Genomic DNA, 24,263 nt, shown 5'->3' with positions numbered 1-24,263 from the left:
AATTGGTATTCATGTGAACTTCAATTTAACCCCATAGCTAGAAATGGATAAACTATGAATTGCGTTGATTATTTACAGGAAAAGAAAGTGAAACAAAGGTAAATCATTTGATTGATTTATAGTATTCAGTAAAAAAAATACTATTTAGTGGCATCCACAATTATTAATAAACAAACAAAAGAATATCACCTAATAATTGGAATTTCAAACCTTTTCTAATGGGTTCTTGTAAGAAGTATTTATGATATTTGGTATGCTGTTGATTCTGCCTTTCCCTGATGAAACTCATCTATCATTAACCAACATAACATCAGTGACTGGGATATACCATTTTTTTTTTATTAAAATGTCCTGTGACAAGTCAGGAAAATGGCCATTGTTATATATTATAGTTTGTTTCTGTGTGTGTTACATTTTAATGTTGTGTTTCTGTTGTGTCGTTTTCTCTTATATTTGATGTGTTTCCCTCAGTTTTAGTTTAGTTTCGATTAGCGGTATACTACTGTTGCCTTTATTTACTTGAATAGTTTTAAAGTGGTTGTGCCTTCTTTTTTTGGAAATCACATTATATTAGACAGCTTTAAAACCTCTTTGACCTGTTTTAAGTGCAGATGGGTAGAGATATAAGACTGCAAAGTTATAATTTTATTTAAAATCTTTTCTACAACATAGTTCTGTGCAGTATAATGGGAAGATCTTCAAATTATGTTCCATTTTTAATTTTACGAAGGAACTAGTCAAAATAGTTTTTAGGTGAAATTTCATTCTGATATATTTTATCTTAGGAATTTACTTGGCAAATTGATGCAATTAAAGACAAATCAGAATAATGATATGATATGTTTAATATATCTATTGTCTGTTTGTTTATCCTACAAATAGTGCAGCATTTTTGTTACATTTAGAGCTGGAGCAACACTCAAAACGTTTGAACTGTTGATTGAGATATGTCACTTTCCCAGCCAATTGCAGCTGTGCTGGTAACACTGCACATGCCTACAAAAAAGTATAAGTATTGTAAGCATTATCATTTATATTTCATCGGGGAGAAAAGTTATTTCATATAAAAAAGAAGATGTGGTATGATTGCCAAAGAGACAACTCTCCACAAGAGACCAAACAACACAAATTAACATAGTACATGAAAAACTCAAAAGACAAAGTGTAGATTGATCTTTAAGATTACTTTAGTTTTTCCATATATTACAGACTATGTGTAATAAGTTATCCTTTTTACGTTGTGAGTTTGTACAGGTCTGGTGAGTATTTAAATCTTTTAAGCAATTAATATATTTCATTTGACTTTGTCATTTTATACTACTTACTGGTGAAGGTACACAGTCTAGGTAATATAATCCGCTGGTCAACTGTCCTGTTAAACACGACTGAAAGATATAATTATTATTAATGATACAACATATAAGTATTATTGATTATAGAACATAAACTAACATTTAGAATAAGGGACAACCATTTAGAGGAGGGGAGGTCATGGGGATTTTGAAAATAAATATCCAAGCCTGGTATGAGCTTAAAATAAATAACCTTGCATTGTTAAAATTTGAAAAAAAATATTCTGCAACAATAACTGCAGAAATCTAGATATGTCCAAAAATGTGTCCTAATAATACCACATCAGCATTTGTAACCCCTACATGAGAATGGTTACAATAGGTAACAAGAGTAACAAATACACAAATGCTGAGTAACAATACTTGCATTAGATTTAATCATTTATCAGGAGTACTGTTTGATCAAAACAGGTTTCATTATCAAGTCCAGTTACAAGGTAACAATGGTTACCCTTTAGTAACACTAGCATGACTAGGTTACACTTTAAATAAGAATCTTGAAATTTCTTGGTTACAGCGGTAACATAGGTTACAATGGTTACTTTCTCTTTAAACATTTATCAGAAGTACTGCTTTATAAACAGGTTTCATTATCAAGTCCAGTTACAAAGTAACAGTGGTTACCCTTTAGTAACACTAGTTTACACTTTAAATAAGAATCTTGAAATTTCTTGGTTACATTGGTTACAATGGTAACATAGGTTACAATGGTTACTTTCTCTTTAAACATTTATCAGAAGTACTGCTTTATAAACAGGTTTCATTATCAAGTCCAGTTACAAGGTAACAATGGTTACCCTTTAGTAACACTAGGTTACACTTTAAATAAGAATCTTGAAATTTCTTGGTTACAGCGGTTACAATGGTAACATAGGTTACAATGGTTACTCTCACTTTAAACACTTATCAGAAGTACTGTTTACAACGGTAGCATACATTTTTTGTAGGTTACAATGGTTACTCTCTCTTTAAACATTTATCAGAAGTAGTCTGTTTTATAAACAGGTTTCATTATCAAGTCCAGTTACAAGGTAACAATGGTTACCCTTTAGTAACACTAGGTTACACTTTAAATAAGAATATTGAAATTTCTTGGTTACATTGGTTACAATGGTAACATAGGTTACAATGGTTACTCTCTCTTTAAACATTTTCAGAAGTACTGTTTTATAATCAGGTTACATTATTATGTCAGGTTACAAGGTAACAATGGTAACAATGGTTACCCATTAGTAACACTAGCATGACTAGGTTACACTTTAAATAAGAATCTTGAAATTTCTTGGTTACAGCGGTAACATAGGTTACAATGGTTACTTTCTCTTTAAAAATTTATCAGAAGTACTGTTTTATAAACAGGTTTCATTATCAAGTCCAGTTACAAGGTAACAATGATAACAATGGGTTGTCGGACTATTGGGTTGTATTATCAATGTATTTTGCACCTTTTCCCACAGTATTAGCAAACCATAAGTATGGCAACTCCAAAGAGCTACATATTTGGATATCAGGTAAGCTTGCATAAGATAAAATAATGAAAACTTGAAAGCTCTAGCTTCTTTTTAGACTACATAGCTTCATGTCATATATATATTACTTTAGTCTGTCAAAAGTGTTGATTAAAAAAAAGACCAAATACTTTTCCTATGCTGTAAAAAAATGTTTTTCTTTGTATGGAGATTGTTTAACCATGAAACTTTAGCCATGGTTCATTGACTTTGAATATTTGCAAAACTTGCATGTTTAATTGTTGCTATTTTAATTTCCACATTTGCATTATCGAAATTACAAAAAAAGCCAGCTATATCTCTGTGATAACAGTTTATTCATAAAGATCTGATATGAATTTCAGAAATTCTGGAGTCCTTGAAATTTGATGCCGAAAACTGTGTAGTTGCAACAGTTGGATGATCATTGACGCATAAATAATTCTCATATCTCAGAAATTATTGGACCTTGTTCTTTGAGTCATGATATATTGACTTGGGGTATTTTTCATACATTACATAGTACATGTATTGCTATTCTTAGTATCTTCAATATTTGCATTTTATTTTTAAAATTTCAAAATTTTAAGTAGGCAAGACATACTATTTCAACAGATATTTTAACATATAAACTTTACAATCATTTCAAAATTGGTGGACAATGACTGAGTGGAAGGTGCAAAATAAGCCCTTAGGAAACTAGTTGTACAAATGCTGCAATGTGGTGAGATTCCCAATGAGACAAGTATTCAACTGAGAATAAATGGTATAACATATAAACTTTACCATCATTTAAAAATTGGCAGACAATGACCGAGTGGACGGTGCAAAATACACCCTTAGGAAAATGCCGAAATGAGTTGTACAAATGCTGCAATATGGTGAGATTCCCAATGAGACCAGTATCCAACTGAGTATAAATGACTTAAGCAACTGTAAGTCTTTATACAGTCTTGAGGATTGAATAAAATTTAAACTACATAGCAACTAATCTATAAAACTATTGAAAGGCGTTGTCATGACAAAGGTTAACAAATCGAACTCGAAAAACCAAAAGTCTAATATCTAAAAAAAATAATAATTAACAAACTGACAAAAAAAATAAAAATTTACGTGGACTCATCACAATAAGACAAAGCAACAAAAGAAAAAACAATGACAAAAGGACTCAAAAACACAAGCCCCCAGTAACTGAAAGCTATAGTACTAGTTAAAAGCCAGGAACAACCAGAAAAAACATTATTGTAACCAGTTGATTTAAATGTTTAAAGTGAGAGTAACCATTGTAACCTATGTTACCATTGTAACCAATGTAACCAAGAAATTTCAAGATTCTTATATACGTGTAATCTAGTGTTACTAAACATGCTAAAGGGTAACCATTGTTACCTTGTAACTGGACTTGATAATGAAACCTGTTTATAAAACAGACTACTTCTGATAAATGTTTAAAGAGAGAGTAACCATTGTAACCTATGTTACCATTGTAACCAATGTAACCAAGAAATTTCAAGATTCTTATTTAAAGTGTAACCTAGTGTTACTAAAGGGTAACCATTGTTACCTTGTAACTGGACTTGATAATGAAACCTGTTTATAAAACAGACTACTTCTGATAAATGTTTAAAGGGAGAGTAACCATTGTAACCTATGTCATGTATGTTACCATTGTAACCAATGTAACCAAGAAATTTCAAGATTCTTATTTAAAGTGTAACCTAGTGTTACTAAAGGGTAACCATTGTTACCTTGTAACTGGACTTGATAATGAAACCTGTTTATAAAACAGACTACTTCTGATAAATGTTTAAAGAGAGAGTAACCATTGTAACCTATGTTACCATTGTAACCAATGTAACCAAGAAATTTCAAGATTCTTATTTAAAATGTAACCTAGTGTTACTAAAGGGTAACCATTGTTACCTTGTAACCGGACATAATAATGAAACCCGTTTATAAAACAGTACTTCTGATAAATGTTTAAAGAGAAAGTAACCATTGTAACCTATGTTACCATTGTAACCAATGTAACCAAGAAATTTCAAGATTCTTATTTAAAGTGTAACCTAGTGTTACTAAAGGGTAACCATTGTCACCTTGTAACTGGACTTGATAATGAAACCTGTTTATAAAACAGTACTTCTGATAAATGTTTAAAGAGAGAGTAACCATTGTAACCTACAAAAAATGTATGCTACCGTTGTAAACAGTACTTCTGATAAGTGTTTAAAGTGAGAGTAACCATTGTAACCTATGTTACCGTTGTTACTGTACACATAATGATAATCATTGTATACCAGAGAAAACAATAGTTGTAAAAAGAATGTATGTTTTTGTTGTCACCAGTGTAACCACTCTCATGTAGCAGTTACAAATTCTGATATGTTGATTTTAGGACACATTTCTAGACATATATGCAGAAATCAATCGTTACATCTAGGCCCTTAGGTATAATACAAATTATTAACAAAAACCGACTAATCAGAAGAAGAAATCTGACACACAATTTTTTATATACAGGACAGTTTCATTTTGTTATGTCTATAAAGAATACCGACATTTAATCAAACTCGAGGCAGATCAAAATATCATGAATAACTTGAATGGAATAAATGGCATTAATGGTTGCAATCTTATTGCAACAGATGCATATTTCGACCAGTCATCCTTGAAGCACACATGATACGAAAGTCTAAAACCTTATAGAAACATAAAAGAAGCTGATAAAGCCAAATCGTACAACAACAAAAAAGAAATCCAAACCCGGATAAGGTGGGTACGTACTGAAACCCGGACCGGACCGGACTCCGTATCCGGACTTTGGTATGAAACCCGGACCCGGACTAAATACCGGACCCGGACTGGGTAAAAATTATGAATTTTCTTAGAATCACCTTTTCTTTTTTTAATCAGGAGAAGGAAGATAATTTTTTGAGAACTGTAACACAGTACATTATAATAATGATAAGATAATCAAATTTTGCTCTTACTCTTGTATAGTCTAGAAGAGAAGACAAGCATGCAAGTTAGCCTTGCAATGATTCTGTATCTTCAATTTACAGTTGTGCAATTACTTTAAAAAAAATCATATATACAGTATGAATGTTTACAAATGACTTTAAAAAACATGGAAATATTTTTTTATAAATTATAGGGAGAAAGTGGATTTTCTTAGACTTATTTTTTCCTTTTTTTATTAAAACTATTCAGAAGGAAGTTAATTTTGGCAGAAATAAACAAGATGCATTACATGTATAATAATTATGAAAATTAATCAGACCTGTATAACCGGCCCCATATACTGATATATACCGTGACAGTAGTTTATATGGGCAGCAGTGACGCGATGCATGAACACGCATTACGTAATTGTGTACTATATGTGTTTTAAAGTCCGACAGGAAATCACTAGAATACCTGGTCATGTCACCTCACAATAACTCTGGCAATAATTCCGTTAGTCATACTGATAATCAAATTAGGGAAGGACCGAATCATAAACAAATGTATTACATAAAAGTGTTATGAACAAAATGATATTTTGAAAACTGTTGAACTATGAAATGATTTAAAAAAATAATCTTATTTATAATCCCATACATGTATTTGAATCATAAACTTAGAAGAAAAAAAAAAAAAAAAAAAACAGTTTAAAAACGACTGACTATAGTTGGCAGTAGTCCTTTTGTGACAGTTAATGTTTTTCAAGGGTATCATTTGCGCCATTTTTTCTTTCAAATATATCAATTGCGCCAATATTCGGAAATTATTTGCACCAGTTTACTTGTGACACATTTGTATCATACATAATAACGATAGACAAATATTTGATGATAGTGCGTTGGTTTCACCATCCGTAAGTGCTAAAATCCCATCTACCGAAAGACGTACAACTAATGGAGCAGAGGCATTCTACAATAATTACAATGAACTGTTTATGGATCCCATCCGTCAATATTTGTGTTTTTTGACAAAATAGGCAAGCGACAAGCTACTACATATATTAAATTGCGAAATACTTATGCAGCAGCAGTAACAGTCAGGATTCTACTTCGTCAAAATTATCTCCCCATTACGCCAGTTCATTTTCACAATCGTAGAAATTGAAGTCATTGTAGGGATGACGCGCTACCAATTTTACTCTTGGACAATCTAATTAAAAACCGATCTCTCATCGCTCCTGTTTCTGATATGTCGCGTGGGAGATCTAACGAAACCGGCTTTGAGGTCACATGTGAGTGAACTAAAAGTTATGAATTTATAAAGATATGCAAATGAGTTGACGACCTATTAATAAGCCAATCAAAAAAGTTTATGAATTATTTTGACTGACGATTTCGTCGTAAATAAAATGAGTTACATCCCTTTGCCTTACGTTAAACTTCCAAGATCGTAGAAGACTCAATTTCAATGGTCGAAAAAGACACACCTACGAGGTCACTCACATGTGACCTCAAAGCGGGTTTCGTTAGATCTCCCACGCGACATATCAGAAACAGGAGCGATGAGAGATCGGTTTTTAATTAGATTGACTCTTGGAAACCGATAAATTTATTCACATTGCACCATTACGATCCTTATATGTCAGTTGTATTTTAAAAGACAAATGTATCAACTAGCTAATGAGCATCAGTTAATGATCTAGTCTGCATTGATTCAACTTAAAACTATTGTCTGATCGGTTGTCAGGTGGAATTTTCGAAAATTCATAAACATTTAAAAAAATTCTAATTTAATATTTCGTGGAAGGGCAGACTAGATTTTTTTAGTGGTTGAAGACTATAAACCCTAGTTATCACACATAAAAAAATATAATTTTTCGAAGATATGCATTTTCATCATCCAACTTGAAAGACTGTCGTCAAGTACTTTCAGTAAAAAAAGTAGCTATTCGAACACACCTACTCTGTTTTTGTGATTCATTAGTGAGTATATCACTTGACCCATATATTTCATCTTTTAGTACTGTGATTTTTTTTATGTTATAAAGTCAACCTGTAGCTTTGATATATAAAAATGATAGAATCTGAAGTGAGACGATGTATGAAATATTCTTGCTTTGTACGATATCAAGACAAAATATTCAACTCAAACACGCCCTAACATAAAAAGGTGCACTCGATTTTCTCTTTTCATTACAATTGTTACCCATTTTTTTTTTTTTTTCTTGAATCACACAATGGAAGGGCAGACACGAAAATTACTGAACTAATAGATTGATATGTTTTCCGTCCGTGGTAATTTTATTTTAAAAATCGGAGGTTATGCATTTTCTACATCCAACTTGAAAGATACCTATGTCGTCGTCTTGATATCTAATTGTTCTGCTCAACTATGTACTAAATAAATTGAAAACTTATGCAAATGGTGTTTTTAAAATAAAACACTTCGTAATTGTGAAGAAAATTGTAATTTTGTTTGTTTCTATTAACTTTTAAAAAATTTGTCACTATAGTAAACATTACAGTAAACATTTCTCGCCTTCTCTAACAAAGAGCTTCGATTCTTTTGTTCTATTTCAACCGTCTTTTCAACCGGGTTTCCGACTGAGTAAGAAGTAAACATGTTTCAGAGTAAATGGGGAATGTGTCCATGGGACACAGACGATGCACCCGCTTGCATATCTTATATCATTTTCATTATTCATTTGTAACGGAGTATAACAACTCCGGGATCCAGAACGGTTTCAATGACGCTACCAAAATTCGAACTTATCTCTGTGTTGTGGTACTAAGCATTGTGTATAAGTTTCCTAACATTTGGTAAAGTCAAACATTCATGTACGTAAGAGAACGGAAACGAAAATTTCAGCATTTTTCCCATTTGTAAAAGAACATAACTCTAGAATGGTTTAAATGACACCTACAAAATTTAAACTTGATCTGTGTTTTGTGGTCACAAGTATTGTGTATACACAGTGTGGGAACGAAACTGTACGGTTTTCTCGTTAGTTTAAACATATTTTATTGTCTAGATATACAATAGTATTGGATTCCAGTTATAACAACTTTTATTAAGATAATCCTCTCCAAATAAGTACAATCTACAAAGTTTCAAGATGACAGCAATTATATATTTCAGTATAGTTTGAAAAATATATACAATAAATATATTATGTTTACACAATAACAGCTGGATACGAGTACACTTTAAAATACAGTAATATTGATCAAAGAATCTTTTTGTATGGCGAATATAACTATGTACATTTCTGAAAAGGATGGTGTTTTGTTCAACAGTAATTTCGTCTGTTCAAAATAAAATATGTTCTATGGATATAACATCTAAGTGTTGACCGTTTTTTTATTTTTTTTGTCATTTGGGAGACTGTCAAGCATGGCTCCGACATTTGAAAAATAAGTTGCTTGATGGAAACTTTGATGAACTCTAATATTACTTAATGACGTTTCTGCTTCAAATTTTGGTATCTAAATCATTCTCTATGTAAATGTGAACCAATTAGATAATAAAAAAAAGATATTTTCATCCAAACGTTTTTCTTAGAATGGTGGAGCTCCGAGTAAAACGATTGAAACTGTCTCACAACAGCGATCAAAAATGTCAAATAAACATCGAAAAACCAATCGTTTCTACCAGACTTTTCACGTGTACCTTTTCTGATATATAGTCTCATCTGTCTGAAAGTTTCAAAGCCATTGTCCCCGAAGAATTCCAAATATATTCCTTTTCTCTATGTCAGATATGTTTATTGACTGTACAATCGCTTGCAAATCTACTGTACAATCACTTGGAGCTTTCATACACAATCGATTGACCCAAGTTTTATTAAAAACATAGCATATGCATTTCATTGGTTGTTCCTTGTCTGTCCTATAATATTCATCTATGGTGAAATGAAAATTAATTTATTACACACAGGTATAGAAAACTTCAAGCTAGTGTGGGGTCATGTCAGGTCACAGGCCGGACTCACCTGTTCAAGATTGTGTATTGCATGGTTGATTGCTGCTTTAGTGTCTTTTATTGATCATTCCGATCATAGTCAAATAACTACAGAAATAGAGAAATAAATGAAGAAAAAAGAAAAAGGAAAAATGGAAATACAATCTTTCAATTAAACATTTAATTCAGTATATGTATATATAACTCGTATACTCCCAGTCCGGGGTTATTTCAGGTCACGGTCCGGACTCGCCTAGTATTATTTCGTTGCTTCTCGGATAAAAGTCTTTTGTTAATTTTTTCGATGACAATTTGATAAGCAAAAAGTTAAATGAATAAAAATGAAAAACATATTTCCATCAAAAAATGTGTTAAGTTTTATATCTCTATCGATTTCTATAGTTTGCGAATACACCTAGTCCGGGGTTACTTCATGTCACCATCCGGACTCGCCTATTACATTTCATTTTTTCGTTAAATGTCGGATAAATATCTTATAACTTTCTTATGTATTACATGCTTGATCAAATGTCCCGTCAATATACTTTACGACAATATACAGTTTACATACAGTTAGTCGTCGTAATGCAATACACGCAGGTATAGTAAACTTCAAGCTAGTCCGGGGTCATGTCAGGTCACAGTCCGGACTCACCTGTTCAAGAATGTGTATTACATTGTTGAACGCCGCTTAAGTGTCGTTTATTGATTTTTCCGATGACAATCGAATAACTAAAGAAATAGAGAAATCAATAAAGGAAAAGTAAAAAGCAAAAAGGGAAAAAAAATCTTTCAATTAAACAAATAATTTAGTATATTTATATACAATCCGTATACTCCTGGTCCGGGGTTATATCAGGTCACAGTCCGGACTCGCCTAATATTAATTTGTTGATTCTCGGGTAAACGTCTTTTATTAATGTTTCCGACGACAATACAATAAGGAAAAAGTTGAATGAATAAAAATGAATAAGTTCGTCTCATCAAATAATGTGTGAAGTTTTATATATCTCTATCGATGTCTATAGTTTGCGAATACACCTAGTCCGGGATTACTTCAGGTCACCATCCGGACTCGCCTATTACATTTCATTTTTTCGTTAAATGTCGGATAAATATCTTATAACTTTCTTATGTATTACATGCTTGATCAAATGTCCCGTCAATATACTTTACGACAATAAACAGTTTACATACAGTTAGTCGTCGTAATGCAATACACGCAGGTATAGTAAACTTCAAGCTAGTCCGGGGTCATGTCAGGTCACAGTCCGGACTCACCTGTTCAAGAATGTGTATTACATTGTTGAACGCCGCTTTAGTGTCTTTTATTGATCATTCCGATCATAGTCAAATAATTACAGAAATACAGAAATAAATGAAGAAAAAAGAAAAAGGAAAAATGGAAATACAATCTTTCAATTAAACATTTAATTCAGTATATGTATATATAACTCGTATACTCCCAGTCCGGGGTTATTTCAGGTCACGGTCCGGACTCGCCTAGTATTATTTCGTTGCTTCTCGGATAAAAGTCTTTTGTTAATTTTTTCGATGACAATTTGATAAGCAAAAAGTTAAATGAATAAAAATGAAAAACATATTTCCATCAAATAATGTGTGAAGTTTTATATCTCTATCGATGTCTATAGTTTGCGAATACACCTGGTCCGGGGTTACTTCAGGTCACCATCCGGACTCGCCTATTACATTTCATTTTTTCGTTAAATGTCGGATAAATATCTTATAACTTTCTTGTGTATTACATGCTTGATCAAATGTCCCGTCAATATACTTTACGACAATAAACAGTTTACATACAGTTAGTCGTCGTAATGCAATACACGCAGGTATAGTAAACTTCAAGCTAGTCCGGGGTCATGTCAGGTCACAGTCCGGACTCACCTGTTCAAGAATGTGTATTACATTGTTGAACGCCGCTTAAGTGTCGTTTATTGATTTTTCCGATGACAATCGAATTACTAAAGAAATAGAGAAATCAATAAAGGAAAAGTAAAAAGCAAAAAGGGAAAAAAAATCTTTCAATTAAACAAATAATTTAGTATATTTATATACAATCCGTATACTCCTGGTCCGGGGTTATATCAGGTCACAGTCCGGACTCGCCTAATATTAATTTGTTGATTCTCGGGTAAACGTCTTTTATTAATGTTTCCGACGACAATACAATAAGGAAAAAGTTGAATGAATAAAAATGAATAAGTTCGTCTCATCAAATAATGTGTGAAGTTTTATATATCTCTATCGATGTCTATAGTTTGCGAATACACCTAGTCCGGGGTTACTTCAGGTCACCATCCGGACTCGCCTATTACATTTCATTTTTTCGTTAAATGTCGGATAAATATCTTATAACTTTCTTATGTATTACATGCTTGATCAAATGTCCCGTCAATATACTTTACGACAATAAACAGTTTACATACAGTTAGTCGTCGTAATGCAATACACGCAGGTATAGTAAACTTCAAGCTAGTCCGGGGTCATGTCAGGTCACAGTCCGGACTCACCTGTTCAAGAATGTGTATTACATTGTTGAACGCCGCTTTAGTGTCTTTTATTGATCATTCCGATCATAGTCAAATAACTACAGAAATAGAGAAATAAATGAAGAAAAAAGAAAAAGGAAAAATGGAAATACAATCTTTCAATGACAGTAATCTTAAAAAAAATCAAAGTGGTAAAAAACCCACAGTCCGGGTCCGGCATTCAGTCCGGGTCTGGCGGCCAGTCCGGGTCCGGGTCCGGGTTTCATACCAAAGTCCGGGTCCGGAGTCCGGTCCGGTCCGGGTTTCAGTGCGTACCGATAAGGTACCAGTGTTCATATATTGTTATGGCTTCATTGATGTAAGATTGAGAATTTCGTTGGTGTATAGCTTACATATAGCCCATTATTCAATATTTCACCCTGCCTTTCTACTTGTCTAATTTTGAAGGAATCCGAGACCAGATTTTCCCCTTCTGATGTTGTTTTGCAGATCAACGATGAGAAGCTATGCCGATCTTGATATACTATATTAGTATACATGTTATTCCTCTATAATTGTGGAGGGTCAGTGGACAGGTATTTCCTTTTCAAAGGAATGCATGTTTGTTTCTGCTTTTTTATGATGAGGGCCTCATGGGTGATAAGATATACATGGTGTATATTCATAACGTTTCTTTTCCGATACAATCGGCGTTTCTGCTTCCTTTCCGATACTTTAACGCTTCCTTTCGGAGTTCCGATGACGACATTGCACAGGAGCACGAGTTCAACATGAATAATGCAGCGGTCAAGAGGTAAGTTAGATAAAAATGTGTACAGTAGCTCACGGAACATTTGAATGTTTTGTCTTAATTTATACCAAATTGATTTCATTAAAAACATAATATAAATCAGTTTAAACAGTTCCACAATTGCAGCGTCGTTGAAGATTACAGATAGAACATGCATCATTTCTTTCATCAGAAACTATTTTTTAAATGCATGAAGCATATTGATTCGCAAACTTTTCATTATATTTAAACTTGTCTAAGACCGCTACTAATAAAGTATTGTTGTTGTTAAAGAATGGTGTAATGATTACCATCTTGGTAAAGTCTTTGATTGTACGTGCTGCACACATGTTTTTATTGTTTTTGTCAGTGCAACTAGTTGTCCTCCAAGAAATCCAAGATCACTGTTTCTACATATATGTCTGGCGCTTTAACTCTTTTGAACTTTAACCAAGAATGTATTAGTAAATAAAGGAAACAGTAGTATAACACTTTTCAAGTCTTACTATATAAATACTTGCTTTAATTGCATGACCGACTTTTTTTGCAGTAAACATAAAACTACTTTTTCGTCATAGACAGAATGCCTACTGATTGCTTCTTTGTTGGATTGATTTAATTTTTGGGGAAGACGGCTTCAAGCCGTCACTCCCCAAAGGGGTTGACCAGAGTGACATTCCCTCACATCATTCATTTTGTTTTTATAGCGTGGAAAACCCCCCAACAAATCTTACTGAGAATGATGAGATGGGGAGACACAAATGAATAAATTGACTTTAAACACTTTTTTACACATTTCCCTTCTGTTTCTCTCGAAATTATCGTATATTGAGCTCTCCTTTACACTATTTACGTTTCTTTTACAATCCGGAAAAATCAGTATGACGAGATATTCTAAATATATCCAACCTACATTATATTTTATAGTGACGTCATTGTTGGAATGCCACACTACGCATAAGCAGGGATATCCTTCACTGGTTATTTAAATCATTCTCAAAGATTGTTCACTTATTAAAAAATAGTATTTGTTAAATTTAAACATAATGATGTTTGCTGTAGATGATTCAAACATCAACATGCAAAACTTTAATTTGTAGGTCAACAACTTTCAAAGTAAACAGGAAGTCCGAGGGGCTACATGAGATGGGGGAGAGAAACGATCTTTTCCATTTTTTTCTGTAAATCTCTGTTTTGAGAATCTTCCTCCAATTCAGGAGCACCTCAATTTATGAGCTAATTATCCACTAAAGTAAATACTTAAAATGTGACATTTAGTATATGATAAGTAGTCTTCCATTAAAACTAAATTTTGTGTACCAACATAATCATTGTAATAGTTACAAAAAAAATACAAATGTTGCATTTTGTAGTTTAAACCTCTTTATTCATGAAATTTTACAAATATTTCAAAATGTAGGATTTGGAAACAAGCTTCACACAGTTTACATCAATCATATTGTTGTTTTTATTAGTACCTGTATCCCTGTGATGAGATATGTAACTGGGAACTTTATTCAATGGAAATTTAAAACTGAATAGATTTTTCAGTCCTAACTTTCTTAAGAAAAAAATTTAAAATCTTAAGAGTACTGTCACAAAAAATGGAAAATGGCCCTAGCCTGCAGTTCAGTCGTACACTATTAAGATTTCAAAAATAATTGTAGTAGTTGTTAAATGACAGAATTCAACTAGTTGGATTTTAGATAATTTACTATCAACTTTAATTGTATGTTTAGATTTAGAAGATGCAGATCTCTTCCATTGGTCTAAATTGAATCCTAAACTAAAGAAACGAAATTACATTAAACAACAATTGATTCCAATAGTGTCAACCTTCCACATGTTCTAGCTGTTCTTTTTTTTTCATTCTTTATATGAAGACTATCAAAAATACCCCCCCCCCCCAAAAAAAAAATGAAATAGAAACAAGGGCCGTCTTTCCCCTCAGAGCTATTCAGCTCTTTGATTTTGTTTAACACAAAATTAAGCAGTATTTGCCAAATTGTGGTGGTCAGATTATATTGGTGGAGGAAGCCAGATTGGCAGAAGACAACCATCAGTTCCCAGGTAGCACAAAAACATTTTATTGATATTTTTAATATATATTGCAAAATATCACCAAAATATCATTCAAAAACATGTTTATGACGTGATATGTCTGGCTGTACTCATGTGAATAGCATATTTTCTGGAAATATTTGTTCAGAATGTTTAAAGAGCATTATTTTTAAATATCTTGATTTTATATTGAAATAACATAATTTTGATATAATTCAGTTTCAATTGAAAATATCCAGACAACATCTTTCAAACATCTGGACAAAATATTCTTCTAATGTCCAGGATATGTGTTATTGATGTCTACCTAATGTTTTTTTTTTTAAATACCAGTCTGTCAACCTTATTCTCATTTTATTAAAAAGTTGAGGCATTGAATTGAATGATTATAAGTCAATTCATAAATTCTACTGGTTGATATTATAATTTATATATTCAGTAGATTAACAACTATTATTTGGAGAGTAAGAAAATTCACTAGTGTCAATGACGTGTTGATATACTAGAAAATGAAAAAAATAAAAGTATATTCAAATTGTATTTGTTGTTTTGGGCTGGTTTTAAATATTTTTTGTTTGTGCATAAAATTATTCAATCATTTAGGTAAATACATTTAAATGACTACACAGATTTGACAATGTTAGATAAAGAGAAGGAAGAGCACATTTTTTGTTAGAACATTGGAATAATATAATTTTCAAGTATGTGGTATAAAGGGGGGGAGATAAGTACCTAATACGTTGGCATATTGTTGGCACAATGTTGGCTTATATTTCTTTATTGGCATGAAATATCAATGATATTTTTTTATAAACACTGTTTAAAAAACTTAGAATTAGGCAAAATACAAAGAATTTTCTAGTTCTAGGCACAGATTATCGTAGTCCTATTTGGTATGACTTTATCATTTTGATTTTTTACTGGGTCCTCAATGCTCTTAGAACACAATCGTTATTCGCTAGATAATTTTTCTTTTGACTTGATTTGAATTTTCATTTAAGTTAGATTAGAATTGTTAAGACTTTTCTATCAAAAATGAGGAGACATTCATGTTAAGCTGATTAAAAAATTATATAAAAAATATTTTCTTTTTCATATCAAACATCATGGACTTCACACAAATATCACTAACAAACATAAGAAAAACATTTGTCGTACATCTTACAAATATCAATTAAAAATTTTATGTAAAAATGTTTATAAAATATTTCTTTTTTCATATCAAACATGTGCTTCACTCAAATATCACTGACAAACATTTGGAGAACATTTCTAGCATACATCTTACAAATATCTATTAAACATATTATCTTAAAACTATTATGAAACAGTCTAAAACTAATATTTTCTAAATAAAATCGAAAAAATATATTGTTATGATGTTATTGAAATATTCATTAGATATAACCATTTTTATATTTTTGATTAGGACAAGAAAAGTATATTGATGTTACATCAAAAAGATATTTTATTATACATCAAACCTATGCTTTACATAGATGTAAATCAAAAATGTTTTATAAATATTTCTTTTACACATCTAAAAAATATATATATTAAATGTTATATAAAAATGTCTATCAGATATTGATTGAATATTGCAAAGAAATATCTCCTCGACATACAATTGTTCTCATTTATAAAACTGTCTATTTAACGTTTTAAAAACATCAGCAAAGAATATTTATTATTCATTATAAAAAAATATTTACAAAAAATGTGTTTATATTAGCAATCAAACATTGGGATGAAATATTATTGTTAAAATATCATTAATGCATCATTGCTGATGTAAAAAAAATGTCTTTAAAATATTTTTTGGTAAATATTTTTGAAAAACATATACATAACCAGTCAATAATATCATGAAAATATTATGTGTTAGCTGGGTTTCGGCCGAAAATCTGTCAATCCTGGTTGATGTAATTTGGAGTCGAATGCACCTGACTAGTGCGATTCGAACTCACAACGTTAAAGTGATAACAGGCTTGTGATGAGAAGATGACATACTTTAACTACTCGACCACATCAGACCCTTTCGCTGAAGTAAATGTCAGATTTGCAAAGTGTTCATTCCAGCTTTGTATTATCTCTTCAGGGGAATTTTAATAACCTTTCCCTTTTACAGTATTTTCGATGGTGATATCTATTTGATGTGGCTATGCACTTCTACATCCCGTCATTGCGTTATTTGTGATTTGGTAAATTATCATCTAAATGACGTGTTATATTAGTCTGTTATATGTCTTTATGAATATTACTTTTACTGTTTAGTCTATGTTTGGTAATATCAATTTGACGAGGCTCTGAAATTTTACATTCCGACATTGTGTTATTGCACTATGAAAAAGGTTCTTTGTAACATATATATACATTTATATATCTATACCAGCTACTTACAGATCCTGTTGGACAATGCTTGGCAAATCGACAATTGCTTAGATCTGACAGAAACTTGCACGAGTGACATGTGAGTGCTGGTGTTGTTGGAGACATGGTGGTTGGTGATGCAGTAGACGTCATAGCGTCTGATGTAGCAGACATCGTAGTGTCCATTAGTGTATCTGTGGTGGTTAAGCAAACAGATGCAGTACTGTATTTAGACAATTTTCAAAAACATTTAACAAATTATCAATTATAATGCCTTATTTGATCCGTATATTTGCATTCTACTTATTTCTTTTCATGTTTATATTACTGTAATCACCTGACTGATATATATATAAAAAAAGTAAAATCACAAAAATCCTGAACTCCAAGGAAAAATTCAAAAAGGAAAGTCCCCAATCAAATGGGAAAATCAAAAGTTCAAACACATCAAACGAATGGATAACAACTGTCACATTCCTGACTTGGTACAGGCATTTTCTAATGTAGAAAATGGTGGATTGAACCTGGTTTTATAGCTAGCTAAACCTCTCATTTATATGACAGTCGCATCAAATTCCATTATATATTGTCACCGATGCGTGAACAAAACAAACAGACACAATAGGTAAAAATGTCAAAAATAGGGGTACAGCAGTCAACATTGTGTTATCATCTTAATCACTATAAAAACAACAAATGTAACGAAGAAGCACAAAAAGGCATACATCAAATTTAACATCCTCATTATGCCTATATTATACGATTTTATTTGTCTATGTAAAATGCACCAATCAAGGATGGAGGGTTTTGAGTACTGGTGTAAAATTGCGCGTTTGAAATTCGCACAGGTAGACATGAAATAATTTATATATAATTTATATATAATTTATGATAATATATATTTGTCTCTTTGCGACAAGAGGCAATTTGTGAGACATACTTATGCTAATCTGGGAACGGTATTAAGTTTTTTATAATTTATGGTTAAGTGATAAGTGCTTTGTTATTGTGATTTGGTCTTTTTCTCAAGTTTCATTAGCAGCAAGTCAACATTTGTTGTTTATATCAAGGAATTTAGTATTGTTTGATTTCTTATTTGTTTACCAGTATTGTAACTTGGATGTGCAAATTTGTTTTTTTCCAGATTTTTTTACGTTAATCTCACATTCATAGCCATTTTGGTCTTTGAGACTTTCAACATATATTTATTCATGGTTAGTAAAGGAGGTGGAGTGTGTGCTTAATACACATTGTTCCTGTAAACAATATTGATGGATGAGGGAAATGCATTCAAAATTACGAGACAAGACATAATTAGTAATCAAAGGTACCAGGATTATAATTTAATACGTCAGACGCGCGTTTTGTCTGCATCATACTCATCAAGGCTGCTCAGATCGAAACAGTTATACAGTCAATCAAGTACACAGTTGAAGGGCATTGAAAACACAAAATTCCAAAAAGTTGTGCCGAATACGGCTTAGGTAATCGATGTCTGGGATAAAAAAAATCCTTATTTTTTTTTTAAAAATTCAAAGTTTTGAAAACAGGAAATTCATAAAAATGACCATATAATTGATAGTCATGTCAACACATCACAGGAACTGACTTCGCTGATAAAATGTTTTATTTTTGAATAATATTTTTTTATTTTTCAGAATTGATTGATTCGTTTCAGAATTGTGTAAAAGCAAAAACAAATACATAACATTATATTTCTTCAATGATTTGTATAAATATAAAATTAATATTTGAATGTTATTGGTCCGTTTAACTTTTTTCTTGGTTAACTCTTCAATAGACAAATGTCCAAACTGTGCCAATGTTAGTTTGATATGGTCAATCGCGATACACATGATGGAATCCTGGGGTTCATAGAGAAAGTTAATGATAAAACTAAAACAAAAAACTGATCAAACAAATTTTTATCGGTTATTGGTACATTAACAGAATCGCTTACTAAACTTTAAACCATACTTTTGTTTCGTTTGTTAATTTGTCGGCCCAAGTTAACACATTTATGTTAAACCTCTTGAAAAATGTGTTAAATCCTATAGTAAACTCGATTTACCTGGTGTATCAACTAGTGCAACCGTAGATGTTTCTGCCTCCACATATGATGTTAGAACAAACAGGCAAGCTAAAACTAAAATATATGATGAAGTTTAATCATTATAATCAGTGTTTGGTCACCAGAACTAATGCGCACAAATACAGTCATCTACGTTTTATGTTAGATCAGGATCTTTCGGTGCATATGAAATCACCCCCGGTTATTGACGGGCTCAATCTTTATTTTTGTCTATGTTGTGTTTTGTGTTCTGTTGTTTTTTCTTTTGGTCTTTTTTATTTATTGCTAAAATTTTGTAAGTTTCGTGATTTTGTCAATTCCCTGTTGAATTAGTGTTATATTATCAATTAATTAGTCTATGTGCCAAGTAACTCATCAATTTATATGCCAGACGCACGTGTCAACTTTATTAAGACTCATAGATGGCATTCACATCAAACAGTTGGAAGGCCAAATCAGTGATACGAATTTAAAGTTCAAATATTGGAATTGTCGAAAAGGTTTTGCTAAATATGGTTTTGTCTGCATGCAAGATATGAATATATATTTTCAGACCAAGTGCTTCCAAGTAATAGTAACTTTACGTCCTCCTTCTTTTTAAAATATAATATGGCCAGTGATGTCTGTAAAAAATATTTTGAAGAAAAGTATATTTGACTTTACAAAATTCCTAGCAATGTTTTCAGTGATTCAGCAAAATTTCTATAAAAAAAAATATTTTAAAATTCACTCTAGGAGGTCTCAAGGATACACAAATTTAAGGAAAAATTTAAACATATTTTTCCCATTACAACTATTATTTATTATACTTTTAGTTATTCTATGATAGGGTACAACTTTAAGTTATTCTATGATAGGGTACACAAATCAACCCAAAAAATCAATTTGTTTTGGCCGCAGATGACTTTTAAAGTGTTTATATCATTTCAAAAAGCAAATTGTAAGCTTAAATGAACGGCGACCCCATTTTTTCATTTTATTTTCTATTAAGTATATGATAAAAATACTGAACTCCGAGGAAAATTCAAAAAGGAAAGTCCCCAATCAAATGGGAAAATCAAAAGTTCAAACACATCAAACGAATGGATAACAACTGTCATATTCCTGACTTGGTACAGCCATTTTCTTATGTAGAAAATGGTGGATTGAACCTGGTTGTATAGCTAGCTAAACCTCTCACTTGTATGACAGTTGCATCAAATTCCATTATATTGTCAACGATGCGTGAACAAAACAAACAGACACAATAGGTGAAAATGTCAAAAATAGGGGTACAGCAGTCAACATTGTGTTATCATCTTAATCACTATAAAAATAACAAATGTAACGAAGAAGCAGAAAAAAACATGAAAAAGGCATACATATGGTGGCCGGATGCGACCATTTCGCCTTTTCGCGTTTTCGCGTTTTCTCCTTTCACTTTGCAAACGCGAAATCGCGAAATCGAGAAATCGGGAAATCGAGAAATTGAGAAATCAGGAACTCAGGAAATCGGGAAATCGAGAAAGCGAAAACGCGAAATTGAGAAATCAAGAAAGCAAAAACGCGAAAAAGCGAAAGCGAAAACGGGAAATGAAATAGATTTCTCGATTTCGCGTTTTCGCTTTCCCGATTTCTCGATTTCGCGTTTTTGCTTTCTAGATTTCTCGATTTCGCGATTTCGCTTTCTCGATTTCTCGATTTCCCGATTTCCCGATTTCTCGATTTCTCGATTTCGCGTGAAAGTGAAAGAAGAAAACACGAAAACGCGAAAACGCGAAAGGCGAAATGGCCGCATCCGGCCAACATACATACATCAAATTTAACATCCTCATTTTGCTTATATTTTACGATTTTATTTATCTATGTAAAAATCCACCCACAAAGGATGGAAGGTTTTAAGTACTGGTATAAAATTGTGCGTTTGAAATTCGCACATGTAGACATAAAATAATTTTGTCGTTCAAAGTATGACGGGATACATAAATACAGAGTCACGTAAAATAGTTCACTGATAGAAAAAAATAGCGAAATCCTATATTTGAAAAAATAACGGAGTTATACCCTCGTGCCCCCTTAACCTGCAAGCTTATGATTATAAAAAAATCTGTATTATTAGTAGGCTCTCTATAGTTAAATTCGCTGTAACATATATATCCATAACTGAACATAATATTTTGTAATGTAAATACACCCAAAAAATAATATCCCATATACTTCATCATCGAATACGTTTAAAAAAAAAAAAAAAAAAAAAAAACAAAAACAAAAAAACATCTGAAGTCATGTTTTGAATATTTTTTGTCAGATTTTATTAAAAAGTGGTATTTTGGGCGTAATTCATATTAACCAAGTGTTTATTTTTAAAGTTTGTGTATTTATTTGATTATACGAGTTATGATAATGGTCTGGTCAATTTTATTAACAATCAAAGATGGGATAGAAAGTTATCGTGAAACTACCTTCTATAGGGTCGCGGGAATAAGACGTGCATATTTCAAGATACTTAAAGATCTGTTCGTGTTCATACAATCTAAACATCTTCTCGCTTGCAACAGTATTAATACATAAGAATTTTGTATCTTTTACAAAAGTATTCCCTATTTATAACTAACAGACACATTGACAAGATTTGTCCTATTTTGTTTCATTAAAAACATGGCCAACGTAGATACAAGAATATTGTCGCATGGAGAGACAAATCCTTCTTTGTTAAAAATCACTCTGATTCAAACAACAAACTGACATTATCAAGATGCTACATTTCTTGAATGACGCACTATTCATGTCAATTTACTTTATACAAATGTGTTATAAAGTGTCTTATTCTAAATCTATAATACACAGTTTTAGAAAAATGATGTTTAACCAACATATGCAACACGACAGATGCTACATTAGGAGCAGGATCTGCTTACCCTTCTGGAGCATCTGAGATCACCCCTCTTTTTATTGGGGTTGGTGTTGTAAATTATGTTTTGTGTACTGTTTAGGGTTTGTGTACTTGAGGGTCTCAGGGATGATTTGTCTGTTGTAACTAGCCCTCTTTGAATAATTAATTTACTCGGTTTATTTTATTATAATTAATTGTTTTTCCCTTCCTTTTCAAAGATTTGAGGAAAGTTGTGTAATTTTGATGTGACGTCATCAGGCATGGTCGCCTTTTTTCATGGCGTCATAATAAGAAAAACAGGAACATTCAACGTCACAATTAATTTTCAACCAATCATTTGCCGAGAACAGATTTTTCACTAGTGAGGAGAAATATTTTCTCACACCGGTCAGGAAATGAGAAAATAGCACAAAAATTTGAGAACATTTCATCTCTGTATAGTAACAACCAAGCAAAACTTGCTTACGGAGTATAGTTATTGAAATGATAACCTAGATCTGGCATTTTCCTGTTTATATACAGTGTGTATAACAGATTTCGAACAAGATTCTTTGTTAAAATAACACATTTAACAGGTTGTAATAGAATTCATATTATTTGTCATTATCAGAAACATAATTCTTACCACACAATATATTTGACGCCATTGTCAATTGCTTGATTTAGAGATAAGCATTAAAATTATGTGACACAAAGGTTATACAGATCTTCCAGATAACGAAATACATAGGACAAGTGTAATAATTATCTGTAACATATAGCAAGAAGTTAATGGTTTTCTAGCTTGAACAGAAGAACCAATAGATAATGCATATAATAGTCCCAGTACGAATGCACTTTGTTTGTTTGAGAAAGTAATACTGTAACACTAGATACAACACGTAGGAATTTTGTAACCAAAAAGGAGTATTTCTTTGTGATGTTTGGGACTAAACAACTGTTTCATTTGTTTTGTTTCATTTTGTTTATGAACTACCATCAATCATATAATTAAGAGTCACCCTTATTAAGTGTAGTTTTTTTTGTTACTTCTTATCAATAAAAAAATAAATTAAACTGACAATTATATTTTTCTATTTTCTAATATCTTTTCAATGCACTTTTGAAGCAAGTCGGCTTCTGTTTTATAAGAATACGTAGTTAAGTTGCCGTGAGCACACCATGTGTTTCTTGAATAGCTTTCGTTGGGTGCGCTTGATACCATTCCCGCATAAAGTATATACTGTACATGGGTACTAAACTTTACATGTAGGTTTGTTTGAAAAACTCAAATCATTTAAAAAATATCATGCACTTCAGCTTCGAACTATATTTGGCCTTTTTAACATTTGTTGATTCGAGCGTCACTGATGAGCCTTTGTAGACGAAACGCGCGTCTGGTCCTAATATAAAACTGTGTCCTGATATCTATGATGAGTTTATTTACAATCACTGGGTCGATGACACTGCTGGTGGAGTGTTTATTCCTCGAGGGTATCAACAGCCCAGTAGTCAGCACTCGTGTTGACATGAATTGTCATTGATAGTGTCCTAATTATAAATTTACTGTTATATAACTTTGAATTTTTGAAATACTAAGGCTTTTCTACCTCAGGAACAGATAATCTTAATCGTGTTTCACAACACTTTGAGGAATTTTGGTCCTCAATGCACTTCAGCTTCGAGCTTTATTTGCCTTTTAATCAATTGTTGATTCGAGTGTCACTGATGAGTCTTTTGTAGACGAAACGCGCGTCTGGCGCAAAAATAAAGTTGTATCCTTGTATCTATAATGAGTTTATTTATCATACATTTTAACTGAGTTAACCTTCAAATGATACATCAAAATATGGGAAAGTATAACAACCCCCAACACCCAAACTCCAAGA

At 31.9% G+C, this 24,263-nt stretch overlaps 1 protein-coding gene across 1 annotated transcript; it reads right to left on the bottom strand.

Moving 5' to 3' along the window:
- Positions 1-827: 827 nt before the first annotated feature.
- On the bottom strand, positions 828-23,150 carry LOC143064624 (uncharacterized). The gene is made up of 5 exons (XM_076237573.1): positions 23,021-23,150; positions 19,524-19,598; positions 17,483-17,646; positions 1,326-1,385; positions 828-996 (listed from the first exon to the last, which is right to left on the bottom strand). Exons 1-5 carry the CDS (start codon positions 23,040-23,042, stop codon positions 868-870), a joined length of 450 nt encoding a protein of 149 aa, XP_076093688.1. The 5' UTR covers positions 23,043-23,150; the 3' UTR covers positions 828-867.
- Between the last annotated feature and the right edge of the window lie 1,113 nt (positions 23,151-24,263).

The sequence above is a fragment of the Mytilus galloprovincialis genome, chromosome 2 (genome assembly GCF_965363235.1).
Source record: "Mytilus galloprovincialis chromosome 2, xbMytGall1.hap1.1, whole genome shotgun sequence".
In the NCBI taxonomy this organism is placed as follows: Eukaryota; Metazoa; Mollusca; class Bivalvia; order Mytilida; family Mytilidae; genus Mytilus; species Mytilus galloprovincialis.
The sequence above is the reverse complement of the archived record's forward strand: the minus strand, read 5'-3'. Positions and strand labels throughout refer to the sequence as shown.

Excerpts from the sequence above, each read along its gene's own strand:
- LOC143064624 (XM_076237573.1), bottom strand. The coding sequence starts at position 23,042 with ATGGCGTCAAATATATTGTGTG. Across the intron at positions 19,599-23,020 it reads GGCGTCAAATATATTGTGTG|TTTTAGCTTGCCTGTTTGTT; the intron begins GTAAGAATTATG and ends CATATATTTTAG. Across the intron at positions 17,647-19,523 it reads TGCACTAGTTGATACACCAG|ATACACTAATGGACACTACG; the intron begins GTAAATCGAGTT and ends TAACCACCACAG.